Genomic DNA, 27732 nt, shown 5'->3' with positions numbered 1-27732 from the left:
GTGCGCTCAAAGAACGGCTTTCACTGCTATTTCCGGTGATGACCGTATTATTTGGTTGTTTGTGCTTATTTGGTAAATATTGATTTTAAAACTCATTAGTATGATTGATTTAAAGTACCTTACTTTTGGATTATGTAATAATAACAAGTATTTAATAATTATGTGTTTTGCACTTTTAAAAAACACTGATAAACCATGCATTTAAAAGTTAGCATGAGAATGGGAAATCATCCGAAATGTCAAAACAAAATCCCGTGTGACATGAAAGAGAAATGGCCAAAACAGCTCAAGAACATCAGTGTTATTGTTGGTCCATTTTAGGGTGGCTTTGCGCCCCTCTTTCGCGTTTTTCCGCCCCCCTTTTACGTTCTTACGCCTCCCATATTTTTCAGCGCACCTCTATATTCGCACATCCTATATCTTCCGTTGACCCGTTTCGGTGAGGGTCCAGTTTCGGTGGTTGCGTTGTTTGTGCACAACAGTACGTCAATTTGAAGATTTCTGAGGTCGTTGACTTTTGCATGGGGAAAGTAAACAAATGTCTGCCAGATTCACTGAAATGTTGGTCAAAATAAAGTTAAAACAAGCAAAGAAAGCAAGAGTGAACTTGACCCACTCATAAACATCACACATTTCTTAATACCTTTTTTTTTTTGGTCTCTGTCACATGATGGGAATAGATGTCAAGTGGCAATAATTATTGTGTACAAAGAAGTTAATATTAGAATTACTAACCTTTGGTTTATACATAGATTGGGCTCGATTGTAAGTTTTAATCAGTCTATGAAATAAATAAGTCCCAAAATCAAATAAGTTATTTTTGCGGTGTATATACATCTCCAAATGTTCAGCTAGCAATATCGCTAACGACAACAATAAAAAACAAGGTCATTCAGTGCTTGCTTATTTTAATCAGCATGGTTATTAATTAACAGCATGTGCTCAACATGTATGTCAAAAACAAAGATCTGAAGATTATTAGTGCTGTCCAGTGTATCGGCGCTTGTAAGCATTCAAAGACCATTTTCTATGTGAACACTGTGAAATACTTAATAAAATGTGTCTCTCGCCGATGAAGCAGTGCATAATCTGAAATATGCTACAAATTGTTTTATGTCTGTAGTAAATAAACATTTTAAAATTGTGCATAAATGTAAACACCCCCTTGTATCCAAAACGATTTGCATGTCCAGTGATTTGGCGCAGTAGATGTGGATTGGTGACCCCGCTATTTATAAACCGCCCATGACCTCACTTTGTAGCCCATAAACGCTACACTATTGTCCCAGGATTATTTTAGTACTTTTTTGTTTCGTCTTGTCAAAAAATATTACTATGAAAATGAATGATCACACATGACCCATCTCGTGATCAGTTTCGGAATCGTTATCTTGAGTGGCACAGTACTGCAGATGCATACATGTTCATTGTCATGCATGGTTAAGATGCCTACATGGATTTTTTTTTCTCGGGTAGATTGTGCACACACGTGGAAGTTATTTCACTTTTATTATTAGTATTATTTTTATTTTATTTTTTTGGGTGGGGGGGGGGGTAACAATGTGACATTTGTGAACTGGAATGACTGTTAATTAAAGTGTAAAACTTTTGTTTGCATTTGTCTGTGTTTTCTTTTTCATTTTAAATAAAAATAACTGAACAAAACAATTATACTGTTTACTATAATTTTAAAAATGAGGGAACGGTGTTTTCAGACTGGTTTTAACATTCTTAATATCAATTAGGCTGACCTACTTCGTGTTTGTATACACGAAAGCAGGTGAATGATTTATTTTGAAATTATATGTATTGATAATTCTAAAAAAAAATATTGTACCCGTAAAAATAAATATGTTAATACTTGATTAAACATTGAAAATGGAATTGAACTTTAATTCGTTAAAAATACCGACAACATAACTTCCTAAGCATACTGGAGCAAAATACCAAGTGCGCCGATACACCGGACACGGTTGTATTCAAACGTTGTTTGACCAAAGTAATAAAAACTGGCGAAAAATAAAACGTTTTTCATGAGGTGTGTTGATTTCAGTACATATGTTATGCTCGTTTGAGGACGATGGCAAGCGTTCCAACCTGTGAATATAGGTCATGCTCTGTGGTCATCTGAGACTGCACTGTAGTCAAGACACAGTCCCACAGATTAAAGAGTTTCATCTTGCGCAAGTTAATCTTGAAGTAAGTTTGTGAGAAACAACAGTTCTTTGTATAATATATAAATGGAAACTAAACTGAAGTTTTGTGTAGGCTACTGGTATTTATTTCAGTCTTTGTTGAAATTGGGATAATTAAAGAAAAAAACAACAGAAAAAACCCCGAACACACACAAAAAAAGTATTTGGAAAATGTGCCAGCAACTTTTAATTTGAAAAAAAAACACAGAAAGAAAGAGATGTTTTAACGACACACTGAACACATTTTATGTACAGGTATATATGGCATCAGACATATGGTTAAGGACCACACAGATATTAAGAGAGGAAACCCACTGTTGCCACTTCATGGGCTACTCTTTTCGATTAGCAGCGAGGGGTCTTTTATATGCGCCATCCCATAGACAGTGTAGTACATACCACAGCCTTTGATATACCAGTTGTCATGCACTGGCTGGAGCGAGAAATAGCCCAATGGGTCCACTGACTGGGATCGATCCCAGACCGACCGCACATCGAGCGAGCACTTTATCACTGGGCTACGAGAAAGAAAACAATAAGTATACGAAATAAAAACTTTAAGGTAAAAAACCCCAACAAAAACCTCCCCACTCTTTACAAATATCTACATGTACCCATCCCCATATTTGTACAGGGTCATAGGCGTCAGAAGCAGTGGTATTATACCCAGTAGTTAAATAACTGAGTAGTGCTTGGATACAGGACAGTTCATTTGTACAGGGTCATAGGCGTCAGAAGCAGTGGTATTACACCCAGTAGTTAAGTAATTGAGTAGTGCTTGGATACAGGACAGTTCATTTGTACAGGGACATAGGCGTCGGAAGCAGTGGTATTACACCCAGTAGTTAAGTAACTGAGTAGTGCTTGGATACAGGACAGTTCATTTGTACAGGGACATAGGCGTCGGAAGCAGTGGTATTACACCCAGTAGTTAAGTAACTGAGTAGTGCTTGGATACAGGACAGTTCATTTGTACAGGGACATAAGCGTCGGAAGCAGTGGTATTACACCCAGTAGTTAAGTAACTGAGTAGTGCTTGGATACAGGACAGTTCATTTGTACAGGGTCATAGGCGTCAGAAGCAGTGATATTACATCCAGTAGTTAAATAACTGAGTAGTACTTGGATACAGGACAGTTCATTTGTACAGGGTCATAGGCGTCAGAAGCAGTGGTATTATACCCAGTTGTTAAATAACTGAGTAGTGCTTGGATACAGGACAGTTCATTTGTACAGGGTCATAGGCATCAAAAGCAGTGGTATTATACCCAGTTGTTAAATAACTGAGTAGTGCTTGGATACAGGACAGTTCATTTGTACAGGGTCATAGGCGTCAGAAGCAGTGGTATTATACCCAGTAGTTAAATAACTGAGTAGTCCTTGGATACAGGACAGTTCATGTGTACAGGGTCATAGGCGTCAGAAGCAGTGGTATTACACCCAGTAGTTAAGTAACTGAGTAGTCCTTGGATACAGGACAGTTCATGTGTACAGGGTCATAGGCGTCAGAAGCAGTGGTATTACACCCAGTACTAAAGTAACTGAGTAGTGCTTGGATACAGGACAGTTCATGTGTACAGGGTCATAGGCGTCAAAAGCAGTGGTATTACACCCAGTAGTTAAGTAACTGAGTAGTGCTTGGATACAGGACAGTTCATTTGTACAGGGTCATAGGCGTCGGAAGCAGTGGTATTACACCCAGTAGTTAAATAACTGAGTAGTCCTTGGATACAGGACAGTTCATGTGTACAGGGTCATAGGCGTCAGAAGCAGTGGTATTACACCCAGTAGTTAAGTAACTGAGTAGTCCTTGGATACAGGACAGTTCATGTGTACAGGGTCATAGGCGTCGGAAGCAGTGGTATTACACCCAGTAGTTAAGTAACTGAGTAGTCCTTGGATACAGGACAGTTCATTTCTACAGGGTCATAGGCGTCGGAAGCAGTGGTATTACACCCAGTAGTTAAGTAACTGAGTAGTGCTTGGATACAGGACAGTTCATTTGTACAGGGTCATAGGCGTCGGAAGCAGTGGTATTATACTCAGTAGTTAAGTAACTGAGTAGTGCTTGGATACAGGACAGTTCATTTGTACAGGGTCATAGGCGTCGGAAGCAGTGGTATTATACCCAGTAGTTAAGTAACTGAGTAGTGCTTGGATACAGGACAGTTCATTTGTACAGGGTCATAGGCGTCGGAAGCAGTGGTATCATACCCAGTAGTTAAGTAACTGAGTAGTGCTTGGATACAGGACAGTTCATTTGTACAGGGTCATAGGCGTCGGAAGCAGTTGTATTATACCCAGTAGTTAAATAACTGAGTAGTGCTTGGATACAGGACAGTTCATTTGTACAGGGTCATAGGCGTCGGAAGCAGTGGTATTATACCCAGTAGTTAAATAACTGAGTAGTGCTTGGATACAGGACAGTTCATTTGTACAGGGTCATAGGCGTCGGAAGCAGTGGTATTATACCCAGTAGTTAAATAACTGAGTAGTGCTTGGATACAGGACAGTTCATTTGTACAGGGTCATAGGTGTCGGAAGCAGTGGTATTATACCCAGTTATTAAATAATCGAGTAGTGCTTGGATACAGGACAGTTCATTTGCCAGTAAATACTATTCATTTCATATATATACTACTCAAAAGAATTTAAGGGTCAAAAATTTATAACCAAATAAGTTTCAGTGTATTAGATTGATGATGTAAACTACACCAAAAATTTAATTTATTGTTCCATATTTACAAAAAAACACAAATAAACGTCACTGTATACAAGAAAGTCACATGACATGCTGTCAAAGTTGAAGGTTGTCAAACACGGATTTTACACATTAGAACATTCGTTTAATAGTGTGTAAATCCACCCCTGGCGCGAATACTCGACACATCGTTGCCTCATGCTGTTGATCAGACGTCTGAAGAACTCTTGGGGAATGGCCTGCCACTCTGCCATAAGAAGTTGACCCAGATCATGAAGGTTAGCCGGAGGGGCATGGTTATCCCGAACTCTCCTGCCTAATTCGTCCCAGGCGTACTCTATTGGGGCCAAGTCAGGTGAATATGCTGGCCAATCCATCCTGGCGATACCTTGTTGTCTGAGAAAGTCCGTTACCACCCTGGCGCGGTGGGGTCTGGCATTGACATCCTGCAGAACTGCCCCGCCGCCAATCTGCTGAAGGCCTGGGAGAACCAATGGCCGGATAATCTCATTCAGATAGCGGATTCCATTCAGATTGCCATCCACCACATAGAGGGGGGTCCTGTGGTGGATAGAGATGCCGCCCCACACCATGACGCTGCCACCACCGAACCGGTGACGTTGTCTAACGTTAACGTCAGCGAAGCGCTCCCCAGGACGTCTGTAGACACGAACCCGACCGTCGTTGAACTGGAGACTAAACCTGGACTCATCAATGAACATCACTCGACCCCACTGAACACGTTGCCACCGCAGATGAAGCGTGCACCAGTGACGTCTGGCCGTTCTGTGACTTGGTAGGAGTGGTGGTCGAACAGCCTGGCGACGGCAGCGTAGATTATTGGCTCTCAGACGATTGTGTATGGTTTGATCAGACACTCGAGTTCCAGTCGCAGTCCGCAGATTGTCACATAATCGGCGTGCAGTGGTTGTGCGTTGACGTAGAGCCATATTGGTGATGTAGCGGTCCTCTCTATTTGTAGTGCTTCGGGGTCTTCCCGAACGTGGACGATTTCGAACAGAATTCGTTGCTTGGTACCGTTGCCACAGTCGGCCAACGACACTCTGACTGACACCAAGTCTCAGAGCAACATTTCTTTGCGTATTGCCATCCTGAAGCCAAGCAATAGCCCTTCCTCGATCTTCGATAGTCAGTTGAAGTCGTACCATCCTTTCCCCAGACAAAAAAAAGAACCAGCTAGAACACTGAGGGTTGTTATACCCAGTGTCGTCTAATGCGCAGTTGGTCTAAGATCGATCCTCATCGGTTGGCCCATTAGACTATTTGTCGTTCCAGCCAGTGCACCTTGGTGCAATTTTTAAAATATATTTTAAACAGTAATAATAAACTTAGACAAACAAATTTCAGTTGCAATTAATTTGGATTGAAATGTTTCCAACAATCTGAAAATAGAATAGTCATGCACCCAGTTTATTGTTAAATTGCAAGGTGATGCAAATTAAGTGGGAGGGGCCAATACATGTACATTGTAGTACATTGTAGGTTTCATGTCAGTCATTTTGTTTATTCCACATATAGTTTTCTAGATGGGGTTTTTCACAAAACCTTGAGATATTAAGCTGAAATTTTGTTTATAGCTTTATCATGTACTGTTACAGATCAAATTTGACCTCTTTTTGACAGTTATGGCCCTTGAACTTAGGCATTACAATTTTTTTTTTACCAGACTTCTTTTGCACTGCCAGAAAATATTGAGATGGAATTTTGTATGTAGCTTTATCATATACTGGTACAGACTAAGCTTTAATTTTCATGGTGATTTAACAATTTTTTTCACAGATTTATGGCCCTTGAACTTTGGAGATATGAAAATGTGTTGAGCCTGGTAGCGGACATGTATTGCTTTAGTAATGCTTGTTAATATCAGGGTTAGCTCTGGAACTCGCCAAATTTGTCAGTTGCAAATTTTAAAAAGAAATGGCTAATTACATTTTAATTTGCAAAATAATATCATGTAATAATTGATATTTTGTTTAAAAATAACGAAGTTTCTGCAATTTTTTTAATTTAATAGATCATTTGGTGAAATGTTCTGCTCACCCAGAGCTAGCCCTGAAGATCATTCTGTTTTTGCAGATCTTGACTATTAGCTTGCTGCAGATAGATGCCCCGGAATGATTGAGTCACGCACTTGCTGCGTACAGAACCATGCGAAGCAGGCCTTTGAGGTGATGAATGACCTCCGTCGCCAGGAGCAACTGTGTGACATCGTACTCTGCATCGATGGAGCAAAGTTCACGGCGCACAAGATCGTTGTTGCCGGGTGTAGCCCGTACCTCCGGGCGATGTTTACCAACGGCATGCTGGAGACGGAGCAGTCGGTGGTGGAGATTCAGGGTATTGAGACGACCACCATGGGCCTGCTGCTCGAGTTCATGTACACCAGTACGATTGAGATCAACGTCGAGAATGTGCAGTCCATTCTGCAGGGAGCCAGTCTGCTAGGGCTGCAGGCTCTGCGCACAATCTGCTCACACTTCCTAGAATCACAGCTTGTAGCATCCAACTGTCTAGGTGGGTTGCTTACTCTCAGAGTATTTTACATGTAACTTAGGCCAGTGGAAAAATATAAATAGTATATTGAATGAGCATTTTTTCCTTTCATTTCAACTTATTTTCGTGCTTATATCCAATTAAGGTTCAAGCACACTGGGTTACTTGTTATTGGTTAGTAGTTAGTTAGAGAAAAGAGGGTGTAGTGGTCTTACACCTACCCATTGAGTCATTAAATCTCACTCTGGGTGGGAGCCAGTACCACTGCTGCAAACCCATTACCTACCAGCCTTATATCCGATGGCTTAACCACGACACCACCGATGCCAGTACCAGGCTGCAAACCCATTACCTACCAGCCTTATATCCGATGGCTTAACCACGACACCACCGAGGCCGATTTAAATGAGCAACTATTTCATATCATGTTAATGTCAAACTTCCTAGAATCACAGCTTGTCCCATCCAACTGTCTAGGTGGGTTTCTTACTCTCAGATTATTTTACATGTAACTTAGGCCAGTGGTAAAGTATTTTAAGAATATTAAATGAGCAATCATTTTGTATCATGTTTATGTCTCATGTAAAATAATTTTCAGTTGTCACAAACTTTATTGAGTGACAGAGTGACATTTTGCCTACTTTTACACATAAAATTGTTCATACTGAATTAAGTTTTTGTCATAACAACTTACTTTTAGATTGGTTTTGTATAGCCTATGTAAAAATATTTAATGCAACTCAATCTTAAATGTCATGAATTGGTTTTTGATTTTCGGTAATGGAGGAACATAAAATGCACACCACATAAAATGACTTGTCTTTTTTTTATTGTATCTGCTGTCCTAGGCATTCAATACTGGAACTAATATAACAGAAATCAAGCTAACATATGTATAAAACAATAATATAAATCTGAAATGCATCACTCATTAATTCTATTTTTAATAAAAATAAATTCATGGTAACAGAGGGATACATTGAAAAAGTAACAGAGGGACACATTTTGTGGCATTGCATTTTCATTCTTATATGACCCATTAAATGAGTTTAAATGGATTTATATATCAATAAATACATGTAGACAGTAAAAGTATAGTTTAACATTAGTAGTTCATTGATATTTTGTTTTGGATCAACTGAACAATGTATATCCAAGTATATGTGCATTACCAAATTTACTTATGAGATCAAGCGGTAACGGAGGGACATTTTAACTTCTTTTATTCATAAATGTTTATGTTTATATTTATTTAAGTTCTTGTCATATCAACTTATTTTTGGATTGGTATTGTAACTAATGGGTGACTGTTATACATCGATAAATTCGCACAGAATGACAAACAATTCTTATAATTACAAACAGCACAACTTATTCAGTTAAGACTACACGTAATTCATAAACAAATTTCTAACGTTTTTCCCATAATCAGCTTTTAGTAATGACATCCCATTTGACATAATTTCATCATTTTTTGAGGTGTTTAGTTTAAAATCCTTCACTACGCTACGGTACACAATTTTATGCAGTTTGTAACAGTTGTACATCGATAAATTCATTCAATATTCAAATGACAAACAGATTGTATATAATTACAAAGACAGGAGATTGTACAGAGGGTGTGTTACGGCAGTCAAACCCTCCACTTGATCAAGCAAATGTTCTCTTTTTTTCAATACTTTCCGGGGAAGCATGTCTTAACCCCTCATACATTTCGCTAGCCACAGTTAACCCCCATCCGCTTCTAAAATTTATGCACAAGTGCCTGGACACACCATATTTAGTTAAAATATACATAAATTAGCGTCTTTTCCATGATCTGTTTTACTTAATGATGTCCTAGCTGGCGTCATTTTCTGAGGTTTATTTAGGGGTAACTTTCAGGGGGTTTTCGACGTCGTCCAATCAGAATTGAGGAAATTGTAAAAATGTGAATTTTTTTAAATTTTATATATATATATATATATATATATTGATAGCTATAATTGCTACAGATCTGCATGTTTATGCTAGTCATGTATGTGTCTGGAACAGAACCTCGTTATGCTATTACATGTATTTGTACTTTTTATGTAACATTAAAATGTATTTTCTATTTCTGGTTTTCCAGGTATCTACTATTTTGCCGACATGTATGCATGTACAGAACTAAAAGCCTTGGCTCGTCAATTCATCTATCAGAATTTCTTGGAAGTTGTTCGGACAGAAGAGTTTTTCGAACTACCGGAAGATCGTTTAATAAATCTGTTGAAAAGTGACAAACTGCAGGTGATGACAGAGACGCAGGTGTTTGAGGCGGCCTGCTCCTGGCTGCAGTGGGACCCCGTGCAGCGCCTCGACAAGGCCTGTGTCATCCTCCAGAACATCCGACTGCCGCTTCTCGACCGCTCCTACTTGGAGACTGTGGTTCTCAAATCAGAGTTCTTTCGGACGTGTGCCAAGTGCCAGCTGTTGATCAGCAAAGCTATTCGAACACAGCATGACTGTAACCTCGTTCAGCTGGTGCCCAACCGTGCACAGCCACCCTGCATCTACGTGATGGGCGGCCGCAACAGTTCAGACTGCCAGCTCAAGAGTGTCGAGCGATATGACTTTCTCCTAGACCAGTGGAAATCTATGGTGTGTAATTAGTCCAGTGGTTTTGTGTGTAATTAGTCCAGTGTTTTGGTGTGTATTTAGTCCAGTGGTTTGATGTGTAATTAGTCCAGTGTTTTGGTGTGTATTTAATACAGTTGTTTGGTGTGTAATAGTCCAGTGTTTTGGTGTGTATTTAATACAGTTGTTTGGTGTGTAATAGTCCAGTGATTTGATGTATATTTGATACAGTGGTTTGGTGTGTAGTTAGTCCAGTGGTTTGGTGTATATTTGATACAGTGGTTTTATGTGTATTTAGTCCAGTGGTTTGGTGTATATTTGATACAGTGGTTTGATGTGTATTTAGTCCAGTGGTTTGGCATGTATTTGATATAGTGGTTTGGTGTGTATTTAGTCCAGTGGTTTGGTGTGTATTTGATACAGTGGTTTGATGTGTATTTAGTCCAGTGGTTTGGCATGTATTTGATACAGTGGTTTGGTGTGTATTTAGTCATGTGGTTTGGTGTGTATTTGATACTGTGGTTTGGTGTATATTTGATACAGTGGTTTGATGTGTATTTAGACCAGTGGTTTGGCATGTATTTGATACAGTGGTTTGGTGTGTATTTAGTCCAGTGGTTTGGTGTGTAATTGATACAGTGGTTTGGTGTGTATTTGATATAGTGGTTTGGTGTGTATTTAGTCCAGTGGTTTGATGTGTATTTGACACAGTGGTTTGGGGTGTAATTAGTCCAGTGCTTTGGTATGTATTTGATACAGTGATTTGTGGTGTGATTAGTCCAGTGCTTTGGTGTGTATTTGACACAGTGGTTTGGGGTGTAATTAGTCCAGTGCTTTGGTGTGTACTTAGTCCAGTGCTTTGGTGTGTATTTGATACAGTGATTTGGGGTGTGATTAGTCCAGTGCTTTGGTGTGTAATTAGTCCAGTGCTTTGGTGTGTAATTAGTCCAGTGCTTTGGTGTGTATTTGATACAGGGGTTTGGTGTGTAATTAGTCCAGTAGTTTGGTGTGGGTAATTAGTCCAGTGCTTTGGTGTGTAATTAGTCCAGTGCTTTGGTGTGTAATTTGTCCAGTCCTTTGGTGTGTAATTAGTCCAGTGCTTTGGGGTGTATTGATACAGTGATTTGGGATGTAATTAGTCCAGTGGTTTGTCTTGTAATTAGTCCAGTGGTTTGTCTTGTAATCATTCCAGTGATTTGGGGTGTAATTAGTCCAGTGGTTTGGGATGTAATTAGTCCAGTGGTTTGGTGTGTAATTAGTCCAGTGCTTTGGTGTGTAATTAGTCCAGTGCTTTGGTGTGTATTTGATACAGGGGTTTGGTGTGTAATTAGTCCAGTAGTTTGGTGTGGGTAATTAGTCCAGTGCTTTGGTGTGTAATTAGTCCAGTGCTTTGGTGTGTAATTTGTCCAGTCCTTTGGTGTGTAATTAGTCCAGTGCTTTGGTGTGTATTTGATACAGTGATTTGGGGTGTAATTAGTCCAGTGCTTTGGTGTGTAATTAGTCCAGTGCTTTGGTGTGTAATTAGTCCAGTGCTTTGGTGTGTATTTGATACAGGGGTTTGGTGTGTAATTAGTCCAGTAGTTTGGTGTGGGTAATTAGTCCAGTGCTTTGGTGTGTAATTAGTCCAGTGCTTTGGTGTGTATTTGATACAGGGGTTTGGTGTGTAATTAGTCCAGTAGTTTGGTGTGGGTAATTAGTCCAGTGCTTTGGTGTGTAATTAGTCCAGTGCTTTGGTGTGTAATTTGTCCAGTCCTTTGGTGTGTAATTAGTCCAGTGCTTTGGGGTGTATTGATACAGTGATTTGGGATGTAATTAGTCCAGTGGTTTGTCTTGTAATTAGTCCAGTGGTTTGTCTTGTAATCATTCCAGTGATTTGGGGTGTAATTAGTCCAGTGGTTTGGGATGTAATTAGTCCAGTGGTTTGGTGTGTAATTAGTCCAGTGCTTTGGTGTGTAATTAGTCCAGTGCTTTGGTGTGTATTTGATACAGGGGTTTGGTGTGTAATTAGTCCAGTAGTTTGGTGTGGGTAATTAGTCCAGTGCTTTGGTGTGTAATTAGTCCAGTGCTTTGGTGTGTAATTTGTCCAGTCCTTTGGTGTGTAATTAGTCCAGTGCTTTGGGGTGTATTGATACAGTGATTTGGGATGTAATTAGTCCAGTGGTTTGTCTTGTAATTAGTCCAGTGGTTTGTCTTGTAATCATTCCAGTGATTTGGGGTGTAATTAGTCCAGTGGTTTGGGATGTAATTAGTCCAGTGGTTTGGTGTGTAATTAGTCCAGTGCTTTGGTGTGTAATTAGTCCAGTGCTTTGGTGTGTATTTGATACAGGGGTTTGGTGTGTAATTAGTCCAGTAGTTTGGTGTGGGTAATTAGTCCAGTGCTTTGGTGTGTAATTAGTCCAGTGCTTTGGTGTGTAATTTGTCCAGTCCTTTGGTGTGTAATTAGTCCAGTGCTTTGGGGTGTATTGATACAGTGATTTGGGATGTAATTAGTCCAGTGGTTTGTCTTGTAATTAGTCCAGTGGTTTGTCTTGTAATCATTCCAGTGATTTGGGGTGTAATTAGTCCAGTGGTTTGGGATGTAATTAGTCCAGTGGTTTGGTGTGTAATTAGTCCAGTGCTTTGGTGTGTAATTAGTCCAGTGCTTTGGTGTGTATTTGATACAGGGTTTGGTGTGTAATTAGTCCAGTAGTTTGGTGTGGGTAATTAGTCCAGTGCTTTGGTGTGTAATTAGTCCAGTGCTTTGGTGTGTAATTTGTCCAGTCCTTTGGTGTGTAATTAGTCCAGTGCTTTGGGGTGTATTGATACAGTGATTTGGGATGTAATTAGTCCAGTGGTTTGTCTTGTAATTAGTCCAGTGGTTTGTCTTGTAATCATTCCAGTGATTTGGGGTGTAATTAGTCCAGTGGTTTGGGATGTAATTAGTCCAGTGGTTTGGGATGTAATTAGTCCAATGGTTTGGGATGTAATTAGTCCAGTGGTTTGTCTTGTAATTATTCCAGTGATTTGTCTTGTAATTAGTCCAGTGGTTTGTCTTGTAATTAGTCCAGTGGTTTGTCTTGTAATTAGTCCAGTGATTTGGGGTGTAATTAGTCCAGTGGTTTGTCTTGTAATTAGTCCAGTGGTTTGTCTTGTAATTAGTCCAGTGGTTTGTCTTGTAATTAGTCCAGTGGTTTGTCTTGTAATTATTCCAGTGATTTGGGGTGTAATTAGTCCAGTGGTTTGGGATGTAATTAGTCCAGTGGTTTGGGATGTAATTAGTCCAGTGGTTTGGGATGTAATTATTCCAGGGATTTGGGATGTAATTAGTCCAGTGGTTTGGGGTGTAATTAGTCCAGTGGTTTGGGATGTAATTAGTCCAGTGATTTGGGATGTAATTAGTCCAATGGTTTGGGATGTAATTAGTCCAGTGGTTTGTCTTGTAATTATTCCAGTGATTTGGGATGTAATTAGTCCAGTCATTTGGGATGTAAACAGTGGTTTGGAGTGTAATTAGAGCAGTCGTTTAGGGCGTGATTAGAACAGTGGTTTAGGTGTAATTAAAACAGTGGTTTTGGTATTTACTTAGTCCAGTGGTTAGGTGTGTAATTAATCCAGTGGTTTGATTTGTACTCGGTGTAACAGTCTGGCATGTTTTTAGTCTGGTGGCTTACTGTGTATTTAGTCCAGTGATTTGGTGTATTTAGGTTTTCTGTGGCTGGGTCCACTATTTTTATAATTCAAAAATGAAGATCTTGATCGACTGTGGCTGACTGTCACACAGTATGACTCCACTTTAGATCATCATGCAAAAAATGTACACATCGTTCTTTTGATTCATATTTTTATAATTGGAAATATATTTGTGTTAATTCTTTTAATTAATGTCGGCTGTATAATTTAACAAGATATATATTTTATTACCTTTGTTTAGCTTGCAATATATTTATAGTATTGTTTGTCTAAACTTCTTTGTGAAAAGTGTGGTGTAGGAATGCCAAGTTTCATTGATAAATAGCTAAGTCAAGTGACCAGCATGTGACATCATTTGCTAAATGACATCATTTCGGTAAGTGAAGTCATTTACCTTAGTCTTAGGTCATTGTATTACCATGTCTTGTTTAGTTATATTAGATGTAATTCTGTCCAATATTTGTACATTAATGTATGATGTAATAATAAAAAGAATACTATACTCATTCCCAAAGGGAGACTGTTTTTGTTACAACTCGTGTTTTCGATCAACAATCACTTGCTTTCGTTTGTGATATATGATGGAAAATACTCATTGTAATATAAATTGTCTTTCATGGGAACTCGTTTAGTATTCTCTGTATCATTTTTTAAAACATTCAAACCATTATTTATATTATTTCTCGCCCACCACTTTAAAAATTCCTTTTGATGGGTCTAATTGTAGATAATTTTAAGTTAGGACAAGTACACTCATGTTCAATAGGCGGTGGCAGGATTTTTCTGCAAATACTGCTGCTAGCTGTGAGATTCTCTCTTCATGCAGTCCTTGACATTAACTTTTTTCAGTGGTAGCCTTCCTGGATACAAGTATATAACGTCTGGTAGCCCCCACAGTAAAATGTGGTAGCCCCATAATGTCTTAAAGATAGAAACAAAAATAGAAGATCGTTACATAATACGGACAGGATATGTGTTCTAGTAAACCAAGTTTGAGAGCTTTGATGCTCATGGTATTACATGTATTATACATGTGTATGCCTACCTTTTAGTACAATATTCAGTTTATACATAATAATTAAAACTAATTTCTTTATGTCTAAAATTACAAACTATCATATGACTGTTTATGAGGGGCGGGAGTTAGCTCAGTTGGTTGAGTGCTCACTTGAGGTGCTTGCATCGCAGGATCGAACCAACTCGGTGGATCCATTCAGCTGATTGGGTTTTTTCACGTTCCAACCAGTGCAGCACAACTGGTCAAAGGCTGTGGTATGTGCTTTCCTGTTTGTGGGAAAGTGCATATAAAAGATGCCTTGTTTCATTAGTAACAATGTAGCGGGTTTCCTCTGATGACTACAAGTCAGAATTACCAAATGTTCGGCATCCAATAGCTGCTCTAGTGCTTTAATTGTTTTATGAAATATCAACTGTACATATTTTTTTTAATTCTACATTGGCCACTGAATTATTTGTAAAGATTTTTCATCCGTCACATGATCCCTGGTGGCGAAGAATTAATACACTCAATTTTGTTAAAAATCCTGTATCTCAATCTACACCTGCAGTTCAGACAGATAGAAAAGCAGTTAGAATGAACACACTCATGTAATCAGGGCTAACACATAAAAGGTGGATTTTCAACACTGGTAAGTTTGGCATTTGATGTGACTGTAGGCCTATTTTACAGGACCTAGTGCAGTAATGTCAGACTTTGCGAATCTAATGTCATTTTCCAGGTTTAGAAAATTGTGGAATTTTTACGCTGCATCATAAAAAGTCATGAACACTGTTTGGAAAGAATTCTTTTCCTGTTTAAAATAATGCAATTTGGCTGAAAACATTGTAAAATATTACAATGTTTTCAGCCAAATTGCATTATGTTGATGATTGCATAAAATTCCAAGCAAAAAAAACAAAAAGGTGTTGGGTGGAGGTTGTGTCATGTAAAATGCCTTTAAGAAATTATTGAATTTGGTTGATATCAAAGTAAGTCAACAACTGAACATCAGTTATTGTATTTGTTTGGGTTTTTTGTAGCCGAGTATGAACATTGCTAGGACCGCGGTGGGAGCGACATCGTTTGACGGGATGTTGTACACAGTAGGGGGAGAGTGTGCTCTGGCCGACACGCAGGAAGACACGCTGTATCTCCGGTGTGTTGAGTGCTATGACCCGGTTCACCAGCAGTGGATACCCAAGTCAGAGATGAAGGTCGCCAGGTCATTTGTGTCCGTCGCCGTCATTGGGGGATATCTTTATGCAATAGGTACATGTACATTTGTAAAGTTTACTGTTGGTTATAATCTGGAAGTGGGTCTATCGGACAATCGGTTATTCTGGTTATTAGCATAAATTTGAGACACACCGGTGCTATGCATTTAAGTGGATTTGACTGTATTTCTTCTTTTTTTTACTTTTTTTTGTAAACGTCTAGGTCTAGCCTTCGACAAAAAGTATTTTATAAATTTAAAAACCAAAATTAATAATTTTGGTGTCACAACAATAATGTTGTAGAGATACGAAACATAAATTTTCAAGTTTATCTACATTGTCATCACACAAAGGAAAAATTCTTAATCAGAGAAACTTGTGTCATACATAATTGTACAAATCAGCGGTCATCTCTGTGTATGTTAAAAAAAACCCACAAAAAGTGAAGTTTAAAAAATACTTTTATTTGTGTTATATATACTCTTCAAAAGAAGAAACGCAAAACCACATTGTCGTAACATTTGGAGAATTGATTTAATTATTGAATGGTGAGTCCGATAATTACCAAATGTTGCAGGATTGTTCACAATTCACTCTAGTCCATTGTGAGTAAGTGATAGGACACACCACCAAGGTCAAGGTCATCTGGAGTCAATACCGGGTGTGGCCTCTGCGTCTGTTGACAACTGCCTGGCACCGCCTGCCCATTGAAGCAACCAGAGTACGGATGACGTCCCGGGGGATGGTGGCCCACTCGGCCTGCAAGGCTGCTGCCAGCTCGGGCAGGGTCTGGGGCTGTGGTTGTCGCTGTCGGAGGCGTCGGTCCAACTCGTCCCATAGATGCTCAATTGGGTTCAAATCCGGTGATATCGATGGCCAAGGAAGGACATTAATGTTGTTGTTCTGTAGGAAAGCCGTTGTGAGACGTGTTGTGTGAGGCCTGGCGTTGTCATGTTGGAACACTGCGTTGGCGTTGGCCATAACTGGAACGATGTGTGGCCGGAGGATCTGGTCAATGTAGCCCTGTGCATTCAGGTTGCCCTGCACGTGGACCAGGTCAGTTCTGCCAGTGTGTGAGATGGCTGCCCACACCATGACACTACCCCCGCCGAATCTGTCCACTTCCTGCACGCAGTTTGCCGCATAACATTCACCACGACGCCTATACACGCGACATCTTCCATCATGACGTCGGAGCAGAAATCGGGACTCGTCACTGAACCACACCTGTCTCCATCGCAGTTGAGGCCATTGTCGATGAATCTGGCACCACTGCAGTCGGAGTCGACGGTGTTGTGGTGTTAAGATGACACCTTGAACTGGACGTCTGGCACGAATTCCTACCTCACGTAGGCGGTTCCGTACGGTCTGGTCGGATATCCTGCGCAAACCTGGTATTGCTGCGGCTGTGGAGGTGGCAGTAGTCAATCGTTCCCGAAGGTGGCGTACCCGGATGTAGCGGTCCTGCCCGGGGGTAGTGACCCGTGGTCGACCGGATCTAGGGAGGTCACGTGTTGATCCATGTTGCTGGTAACGGTCCCACAGTCTGGAGATGGTGCTTGGGGACACATGGAATGCCCTGGCAACGGCCGTTCTGGATTCGCCTGCGTCTAGTCGGCCGATGGCATTGTTTCTCTGCGGTTCACTGAGACGTGGCATGTCCTGGATTGTCAACTGTTGGCCAGATACAGAGGCCAGGCAAGCGAACACCCTGCACTTTTATACTGTCGGTGTTCATGTTGCACGTGCAGACAACGCACGTGCAGGGGTGACATGGTTTGCACATGGCTGCGTTTTTGCGAATATTCACATTTTGGAACTTTATTGTACAGTAGCTGCGTTTTATCGAATGTAACCGGGGGAATGTGTTTGGGACATGCAATGACCTTATATTCACAAAGCATGAACCGGTAGGAAACATAAAATCGGAGTTATAACCCATTTGTACCCTTTTGCGTTTCTTTTTTTGAAGAGTATATATACAGAACTTCACATACGTTGTTTTCGCTTCCTATTTATTGCACGAGTTTATTTTGCGCAAGAATATATACCACGAGACTGCGTAGCGGTCAAGTGGTATGTTCTTTCGCAAAATAAACGAGTGCAATAAATAGGAAGCGAAAACAACGTATGTGAAGTTCTGTATTTATTACATACCTTCTTTTACGTTTTACAAAAACGGTTTTTAATTTAACGTCATAACAACACTTTGTTAAATCTATGATCAAAACTCCTTTCATGGATTCATTTAACGTTAACACTCATATTCTGCGGCAGCCTTGTGTAATGTTTCAAATACGATATGACATCATATATGACATAAGTAAATAAAAGGCACTACCTGCAGTAAAAAGAAAAAGGGGATTCCCCATTTAAAAGTTCCGGTCCAGATTGCACATATGTGCGATACGGAATAAATTTATTGCATGGTTTCAAAGGGCCTTTATCACTATAGTAAGATTGAATAGGTATGTAATCAATTATTTTCATGTTATATGATTTAATTAATAACATAACTTGATTAATCATGACATTTATTTCAGTGAAAAAAAAGACAGAAAAAACCATCAGTAAATTTAGTTTTTTCCCCACTAAATTGATTTATAGTAGCGGAGACATTTTAATTGTGCAAACCTTGAATTTTTGTTGTATCATTATGCATAACTTTTAAGTCTGTGAATATGTTATTAACATTGTTGATTGCCGTTGCTAAGGTGGTGAAGATAGATCGTGTAGCTACAACATTGTGGAGCGTTACGACCCTAAGACGGACGCGTGGATTTTTGCCGCGAGTATGAAGAGAAAGAGAGCGGGAGCTGGAATCTCTGTTTGTGATGGGAAAATCTATGTTGCAGGTTTCAGTTATTTTATTACATATACAAATTTAAAGGATTTGAGAACAGTGCCTAATTGTATATAATATTATTTGATGATAATATATGATGCCAAATGTGACTGCAAAAATAGATGAGAAATTAAAAAAAAAAAAAAATATTTCACTAATTTTGAGTTTTTGAAATAAGTGGTAGAAAGAGATCACAAATTTCTTTGGTGATGTCGGAGATGCTGTTCAACCATGAACCACCATTTAGGCCAGTCAGTATATGGTTTGACCCAAAACAATCTAGAACAGAAATGTTTTTGATGTTTTTTGGTATTCATATAATCATTTTTTTTCTCGCATTTATACGATTTACTCTATTCTGATTGTCGAAGGAAAACCTCAGAAAATTACGTCATTAAACCAGCTGGAACATCATTACGTAAAACAGGTCATGGAAAGGACGTTAGAAGCTGATTTATGTGTATTTTGACTAAATATGGTGTGTTCAGGCACTTGTGCATACATTTTAGAAAAGGGTGGGGCTAAACTATGGCTAACGAAGTTTATGAGGGGTTAAGGCATGCTTCCCTGGAAAAAGTATTGAAAAAAAGAAAAACATTTTCTTAATTTGATCAAGGGGAGGGTTTGACTGTCGAAACCCACCCTCTGCACGCTCCTATGTTTGTAATTATATAACTGCTTGTCATTTCAGAATAAATTTATCAATGTACAGCTGTCACAAACTACATAAAATTGTGTAGTGTACTGAAGGATTTTAAAATAAACTCCTCAGAAAATGACTTCATTACGTCAAATGGGACGTCATTACGTAAAGCAGATAATGGGAAGAACAGTAGAAACTAATTTATGAATTATGTCTAGTTTTAACTAAATCAGTTGTGCTGTTTGTAATTATAAGAATTGTTCGTAATTTTGTTGTGAATTTATCGATGTATAAGAGTCATAAATTTAGTATAAAATTGTAAACGGATTTGGGACATTCTGGACTCGTCTTGACCTTACCACGCAACGACTTCTACCGCCAAGCGATCCTGCTGCGGGAAATGGATAGCCAGACCATCCACATGATTTGCAAGTCAGTCGTCGGTGCCGTCTATGGTCAAGTCATCCCTACAGTCAAAATTTTAAAGGCCCACTATTTAATTTTTAGATGTAAATTTCAAAATTGTCCCCTTAAATTTTTTCTGTTCTGGGACAAGCCCCTGGCTATCCAGAGACAGGCCCCGGGACGGACATGCTCGAAACTCTAGTGGTATATGAGCAAGTAAAAATTATTCCTCGCATGTAAGAACAACTTGCGATGGCGGTGTGTCGCCTACTATTACTAGGTCACTGTGACCTACTTTTCACGGTCTATTGTACATAACATTAAATCCTTGTCCAGATCATATCTTACATACAGGACCATCAAACCACATGTTGGAACAACTTGGGATGGTGGTTGATACAAAACAAACTGTTCATCCATCCCATTGCAATTTCACATGATTACATTTGAATCATACCCGAAACATATTCATTAATATAGATCTTGTTTTCCATCAAACTCCTGATGAGCGTATCAAGTACCTCACTGGTATTCTTGTTTGAAAATAAATTATCAAATAAAAACTATTTTAATAATTTTGTATTAAAAAATAAAGAAATCATTTAGTATTTCCATAAATAGCAGGTGTAGATCCAGGGGTTTGCAAAATTGAGGGGGTGGGTGGGGCGCCGAGCATGGTAAGAGGTTTTTGAATAGGCTTTTATTACTTTTTTACTACAGCGAAACAAAAGGAGGTGCATGCCCCTCGGAACCCCCCCCATTCCCCAGATCTACACTTGAATAGAAAACATTGCGCCCAATTAAAGTATAGCGTTGAACAATGCACGACGTTAATGACATACATGACATAAATAGAGATTATTATACGAGCTTGTGTGTCGTACTGATTTTACGAAATGAGTGTCAGGATGTTTGTATTGCCCGAGCGATAGCGAGGGTAATACATGAATCCTGACAAGAGTTTCGTAAAATCAGTACGACTCACACGCGAGTGTAATAATTTCTTTATTATCTATATTATTATTGTTGTTGTGTTTATGAATAACAAGACCCATCTGAAAATGTTTCAGCCACAACTTGAAGGAGATGAAGAAATGACGTTATATTTCAAATGCACAGTCTGAGCTATGACTGGAGAAGCAACGTCATGTTATGACGTCACTTCCCAAAATTATGTCATTATTACATGTGTGCTTCGTATGATTATTATTAACTCGGTTATGTTGAACCATATGGATAATAACATTGCATATTAATTAACTGGGTTATGTGCTGCTATTGTATAACAAGCATATTATTAACCCCACGTTAACCAATGTCAGATGTAAGCCCATATTTTCAAACCCCAATTGAGTAAAAAAAATGTTTTTATCTTAAATAGAGATTTACCATATGAATGTATCTGAGCAGTTATTGTAAACTGAGGGTGAATGTATTATGTATTGTGATTGGTTAATTACATTCTTTTTCCGGGATTAAATAAAAATAACGCCTGGAAAGCTATTGACATCATTAGAAAGTGACTCATTAGCAATTGGAACAGGTCAAGTTGATGGTTCAAAGGTCTACTGTTAGATTGTAGCCAGGTATTTTTTTCAAGAAATACCAAATATACAATTAGTTCCTAGAAGAAAAAAAATTCATACCAAATATACAATTGGTTCTTAGAAAAAAAAATCAGTTTACAATGGACATACATGTAACTATAAGGAGTTTCTAGATTTGCGGGTTTTATTGTCTATTTGATGCCCACAAATGTTTCATTTTTCACCTAACGCCTTCAGTCAAAAATTATACATTTGTGAGATCACCCACAAATCTAAAATCTCCATATTTGTATATGCATACAGTCATTACTGTTGTTAATACACTCTGCCTCAAATTAAAAGATTTGACATGAGCTTTATGAAAATAGGAACAAAATCTGTGTTCAACTTTCTGTATTAACCTGTTGGTAACGTGAATGCTGCTTCATTTATTTTGATTCCTGGCTGTCATGAATCTTTGTTCAAAAATCTTTTTTTTAAATAAGCTGCTGTTTTGTTGCAGGTGGCTATGACAAGATTCTGCACATGGATCGCGCCAGCGTTGAATGTTTTGATCCCGATACGCAGGAATGGAGTTTTGTAGCTGAGATGGAGAAGGCCAGATCTGGTTTAGCACTTGTCACAATCGACCACTACCTGTTCGCTTTTGGAGGCCGTTTTAGACACACAGATCAGTATTTCAATGTAGTAGAGAGGTTAGTAGTGTGTTTTGTTTGATATACACAGATCAGTATTTTAATGTAGTAGAGAGGTTAGTAGTGTGGTTTGTTTGATATACACAGATCAGTATTTCAATGTAGTAGAGAGGTTAGTAGTGTGGTTTGTTTGATATACACAGATCAGTATTTCAATGTAGTAGAGAGGTTAGTAGTGTGTTTTGTTTGATATACACAGATCAGTATTTCAATGTAGTAGAGAGGTTAGTAGTGTGTTTTGTTTGATATACACAGATCAGTATTTCAATGTAGTAGAGAGGTTAGTAGTGTGTTTTGTTTGATATACACAGATCAGTATTTCAATGTAGTAGAGAGGTTAGTAGTGTGGTTTGTTTGATATACACAGATCAGTATTTCAATGTAGTAGAGAGGTTAGTAGTGTGGTTTGTTTGATATACACAGATCAGTATTTCAATGTAGTAGAGAGGTTTAGTAGTGTGGTTTGTTTGATATACACAGATCAGTATTTCAATGTAGTAGAGAGGTTAGTAGTGTGGTTTGTTTGATATACACAGATCAGTATTTCAATGTAGTAGAGAGGTTAGTAGTGTGTTTTGTTTGATATACACAGATCAGTATTTCAATGTAGTAGAGAGGTTAGTAGTGTGTTTTGTTTGAGACACACAGATCAGTATTTCAATGTAGTAGAGAGGTTAGTAGTGTGGTTTGTTTGATATACACAGATCAGTATTTCAATGTAGTAGAGAGGTTAGTAGTGTGGTTTGTTTGAGACACACAGATCAGTATTTCAATGTAGTAGAGAGGTTAGTAGTGTGTTTTGTTTGAGACACAGATCAGTATTTCAATGTAGTAGAGAGGTTAGTAGTGTGTTTTGTTTGAGACACATAGATCAGTATTTCATTGCAGTAGAGAGGTTAGTAGTGTGTTTTGTTTGAGACACACAGATCAGTATTTCAATGTAGTAGAGAGGTTAGTAGTGTGTTTTGTTTAAGACACACAGATCAGTATTTCAATGTAGTAGAGAGGTTAGTAGTGTGTTTTGTTTGATATACACAGATCAGTATTTCAATGTAGTAGAGAGGTTAGTAGTGTGTTTTGTTTGATATACACAGATCAGTATTTTAATGTAGTAGAGAGGTTAGTAGTGTGTTTTGTTTGAGACACACAGATCAGTATTTCAATGTAGTTGAGAGGTTAGTAGTGTGTTTTGTTTTAGACACACATATCAGTATTTCAATGTAGTAGAGAGGTTAGTAGTGTGTTTTGTTTGATATACACAGATCAGTATTTTAATGTAGTAGAGAGGTTAGTAGTGTGGTTTGTTTGAGACACACAGATCAGTATTTCAATGTAGTTGAGAGGTTAGTAGTGTGTTTTGTTTTAGACACACATATCAGTATTTCAATGTAGTAGAGAGGTTAGTAGTGTGTTTTGTTTGATATACACAGATCAGTATTTCAATGTAGTAGAGAGGTTAGTAGTGTATTTTGTTTGAGACACACATATCAGTATTTCAATGTAGTGGGCTATATGTCGTTCCAGCCAGTACACCATGACTGGTATATCAAAAGCTATGGTATGTGCTATCCTGACTGTGGGATGGTGCATATAAAAGATCCCTTGCTACTAATGGAAATACGTAGCGCGTTTCCTCTCTAAGACTATATGTAAAAATTACCAAATGTTTTACATTCAGTAGCCGCTGATTAATAATTATTACCCATATGGACAGAGAGAAGTGGGGAATGAAAATTTATCTTTCCCTAGGGAAAGAAAACAAATTTCTTCTCTTACATACGTTTTGACGACATAAACAGTGCTTCACTGTAGGCGGTTAATGGTGTGTAAGAATAGTTTCCATGGTGGAAGTCATGTCAACAACTAACTTACATCATCAGCGATATATATGTCACAGATATGATGCAATGCTGTCTCGTGTTCTCAACTTGCAAACTATTTTCAACAACAGTATCGTTAAAAAATCTTCCATAAGATGATAAATATAGAAAATGGGTAATAAATAGAATACCCAACTCACTACTTTGCAATATAGTTTATCTTGCATTCATGAAGTGATGTTGTCCTACCCAAGCCAAAGGCCCTCCAGTGGAGCCAAAGGCTCAGGAAGGACAACATCAATTCATTGGTGCAAGATAAACGGTATTGCCGAGTAGCTCATTGATTATTCTCCAAATCAATGTGCTCTAGTGGTGTCATTAAACAAAACAACTTTAACATAATCTCTAAGACTACACGTATAGGCAGGGAACATTTTGTTCAGTATCGCTTTGCTATTCGTTCTGCAAGTTTCAGAGATCGCTACACAATTTGAAAACATTAAACGGTAGTTGCTAATTAAAATTCTGTTGACTAGAAATATCACTAACCAAGATTTTCAAAACAAAATGTCCTCTGCATATAAATATCCCTCAAAATTACCAAATGTTTGACATCCAGTAGCCTGTGATTGATTTAGAGAATAACTAATTAGCTACGAGGAATTACGAATTATCTGTCCCAAGTGAATGAATGTTGTAAACCTGATCCATAGAATACAATCAAACAAATATCATTTTTAAACTAGCCAATCGGTGGCTGTAGAAGCAATCTATGATTCTGACAAATTATTACCCCTGATATTTGAGCCCTTATGGGTAATAAAAATCAATATTCTGTAGTGTTTGCTTTTAAATTTCCACTTTCATTTCACAAGGAGATTAGTATTTTTCTTCAGGCCTGATAGCACTGTTTAATTTTGCAGGTTCAACACACTGACTAGACAGTGGACAACAATAACTCCAATGAACACACCACGTGCCTGGCCTGGTGTTGCCATTTTCGATGGCAGAATTTATGTGGTTGGAGGGTTCGATGGTCAGAGTCGGTTACGCAGTGCAGAGGTCTACGACCCTGATGCTGACCAGTGGACAGTTCTCAATAGCATGTTGGTCAGTCGGGCAGGCTGTGGTGCTGGCGTGGTCTGACACTTCTGTGATAATTTCAAACCCTGAGTTTCATTACAGACGAGAAAATGTAGGGTTTTTTTCTCATGCAATACATAATACCAGCAGATTCCATTGCCTCTGGTTTGTTGAAACTCAGCTGATTTCCGCTGATGTTGTTGACATGATTATTACATGCCTTCCAACAATCGGCTCTAGGAGAATTATTTCAGACTGTTTTCATTTCACATTTTTAAGGCTACTTTCCTTTGAAACATACAGTAGATGAAATGTTAGATAAAGATATATAAAACTAATAAAATAATATACCGGTATTAATTAACATTGTTAAAATATTAAATTGCTTCATCAGCTGCTGTGATTTGTTTAAAGCTAAAGATGGGATGTAGTTCTATGGTAGAGGGCTTACGTGAGATGCAAAGGGTCATTGAATTGATGGATTTGTCTCATCCCTACCAGTACTCCTCTACTGATACATCAAAGACCATACTGGCCTGTCTATTGCAAAATGCATGTAAAAGATCTTCTGTTGCTTTTCAATGGGAGTAGCCTATGTCGTGGCATTGGCTGTCTTCTCTATCTCACTGTGTCTCTCTATATGTCTCCCACTCTCTCTCTCTCTCTCTCTCTCTCTCTCTCCATTGTTTAATTGGCATAATTACAGGGATATGGGTTTTTCACCTTTTTATTTGATTTCAGCTTATTTTGTATAAAATATTTTTCACGAAGTAGATGAGATTTTTTCTGAAATGCTGAGAATTGACCTGTAATTAGGCATAGTTTAGAGGTTTCGGCTTTTTAAAGATCATTTCAGATTTTATTTTTAAATAGGTATCACATCCATGGAATTAATTGACGTTTTTAACAGATTTTGTGTACTGCATAATTATGCAATTTTAAATTATTTCCCTGTATTGTTCACTGAAGCTATACATAGCCTACAATGTACATAATTTCTGATAGTTCTTTACATGAATATGTTCAACATATATTGTGTCCTTTTTTATCCTGTTACTTTAAGTTCAGTAATATGACTAAGGGTAATACCTTTGTGATATGTTTTATGCAGAGATTTCATAACATTCCATACTTGTCCTTATTTTATGTGTGTGAAGAGGTCCTCGGTTAACAGGAACGTGTTTTGACACAGCTGGTTTTTACATAGCAGGCAAACACCATTCCCTTCAGCTTTGTACATCAGGCTTAAGTAACTGGGATGTCTAGACTTGAGGCATTAATAATATGTTGTCCATACAAATAACAGATAGAGCGAGACAGACAGAGAGAGAGGGAGTGAGAAAATGGTCAGAGAGACAGACAGAATGAGAGAGAGGGAGTGAGAAAATGGTCAGAGAGACAGACAGAATGAGAGAGAGGGAGTGAGAGATTAACAGAGAGAGAGAGAGAATGAATGAATGAATATTTTGAGTGTGGACTCAGGTTCTATGCTTATACAACTTTAATGTCTGAAGGTTTAAGTCTGAAAATCTTAATATCATGACAGTACCATATAAATTGCATAATTTCAGATTTGACTAAAGTCTGGATTTTAAAAGATAAGGCTTATAACTTGAAGCTGACATCCCACACGATTCAGCAATGCATGGCATACCAGTATACAATCTGTACGATCTAGTTAACATTAATCTTTGAATCATGCCACCCTTTAACGTTATTTTAATAACAATATGATGTTATATCTATCCATGCTAAGTTTGGTCCAGATTACAACAAAAGTATGTCATAAATCTGAAACATTATGCTTATGCTAGGTCAGGAGTAAAAATTACAAATGGTTTGTGTTACATATATCTAACTTTTTAGTATAATAACTTTCTAACAACGAGTTAAAGTTCGTGGGCCACATTTACATAGCCTGGTGTAGACTTGCTCTTGTAAGTACATACATTTCCATACACCTGCGTTTAAGAAAAACAGGCTTTGTAAATTGGCCCCCTGTGTGTTTGCTAATATTTAATGTCTTAAGTTTAGATACTTCAGTTTGTAAGCACATGCCATAATCAGGTCTCACAACAGAACAAATTTCGCTTTAGCCAATTTTAAGATATGTAGAGAGTTTCCTTGACAATTACTAAAATGTGGTTAATTTAAGGAATATTTATTACCCAAAGACTAAATCTTGTAGCCAATTTATTTTTAAAAATTGCAATGAGCTAGTTTGGTAGTGCACAGTGTGAGGCCAACCTAATGTGTTTTTTGTTTTGAAACAACGAGTTGTGAGATAAATGGTATCTAACAGACACAAATGTATTATTCTAATTCTTATATATCTTCAAACTTATTTTGTATTTTTTTTTTTTTTTTTTTAAAGAACTCGTCTAATCACAGATTATTTTTTATTCGCCAAATCAGTTTATGGTAGCAAGATATTTAATTACTCTGGTTTCTAGTTCAACTTTATTGCTTTCTAATTCTGTATCCCAGTCCTACCCATTTGTCCCCAAGGCCTTGCTACAGTGTGTTCGGATGTGAATTCCAGTGCATAAACTGATACAGCCTCTTTTCTTTAAAGACCGGCGTCGTGGTAGGCCATCGGTCTACAGGCTGGTAGGTACTGGGTTCGGATCCCAGTCGAGGCATGGGATTTTTAATCCAGATACCGACTCCAAACCCTGAGTGAGTGCTCCGCAAGGCTCAATGGGTAGGTGTAAACCACTTGCACCGACCAGTGATCCATAACTGGTTCAACAAAGGCCATGGTTTTTGCTATCCGGCCTGTGGGAAGCGCAAATAAAAGATCCCT

The 27732-nt window shown here is 38.3% G+C and overlaps 1 protein-coding gene across 2 annotated transcripts; it reads left to right on the top strand.

Moving 5' to 3' along the window:
- LOC121377676 (kelch-like protein 20) lies at window positions 1-27584 on the top strand. Of its 2 annotated transcripts, none has more exons than XM_041505753.1 (7): window positions 1-72; window positions 6994-7431; window positions 9521-10029; window positions 15715-15943; window positions 18603-18743; window positions 21831-22023; window positions 24767-27584. In XM_041505753.1, exons 2-7 carry the CDS (start codon window positions 7032-7034, stop codon window positions 24987-24989), a joined length of 1695 nt encoding a protein of 564 aa, XP_041361687.1. In that variant the 5' UTR covers window positions 1-72; window positions 6994-7031; the 3' UTR covers window positions 24990-27584. The 2 variants fall into 2 exon arrangements, with proteins under 2 accessions (XP_041361687.1, XP_041361688.1); XM_041505754.1 differs by lacking the exon at window positions 1-72 and adding an exon at window positions 2066-2199.
- The last annotated feature ends 148 nt before the right edge of the window (window positions 27585-27732 follow it).

Source organism: Gigantopelta aegis, chromosome 7 (genome assembly GCF_016097555.1).
Source record: "Gigantopelta aegis isolate Gae_Host chromosome 7, Gae_host_genome, whole genome shotgun sequence".
In the NCBI taxonomy this organism is placed as follows: Eukaryota; Metazoa; Mollusca; class Gastropoda; order Neomphalida; family Peltospiridae; genus Gigantopelta; species Gigantopelta aegis.
The sequence above is the reverse complement of the archived record's forward strand: the minus strand, read 5'-3'. Positions and strand labels throughout refer to the sequence as shown.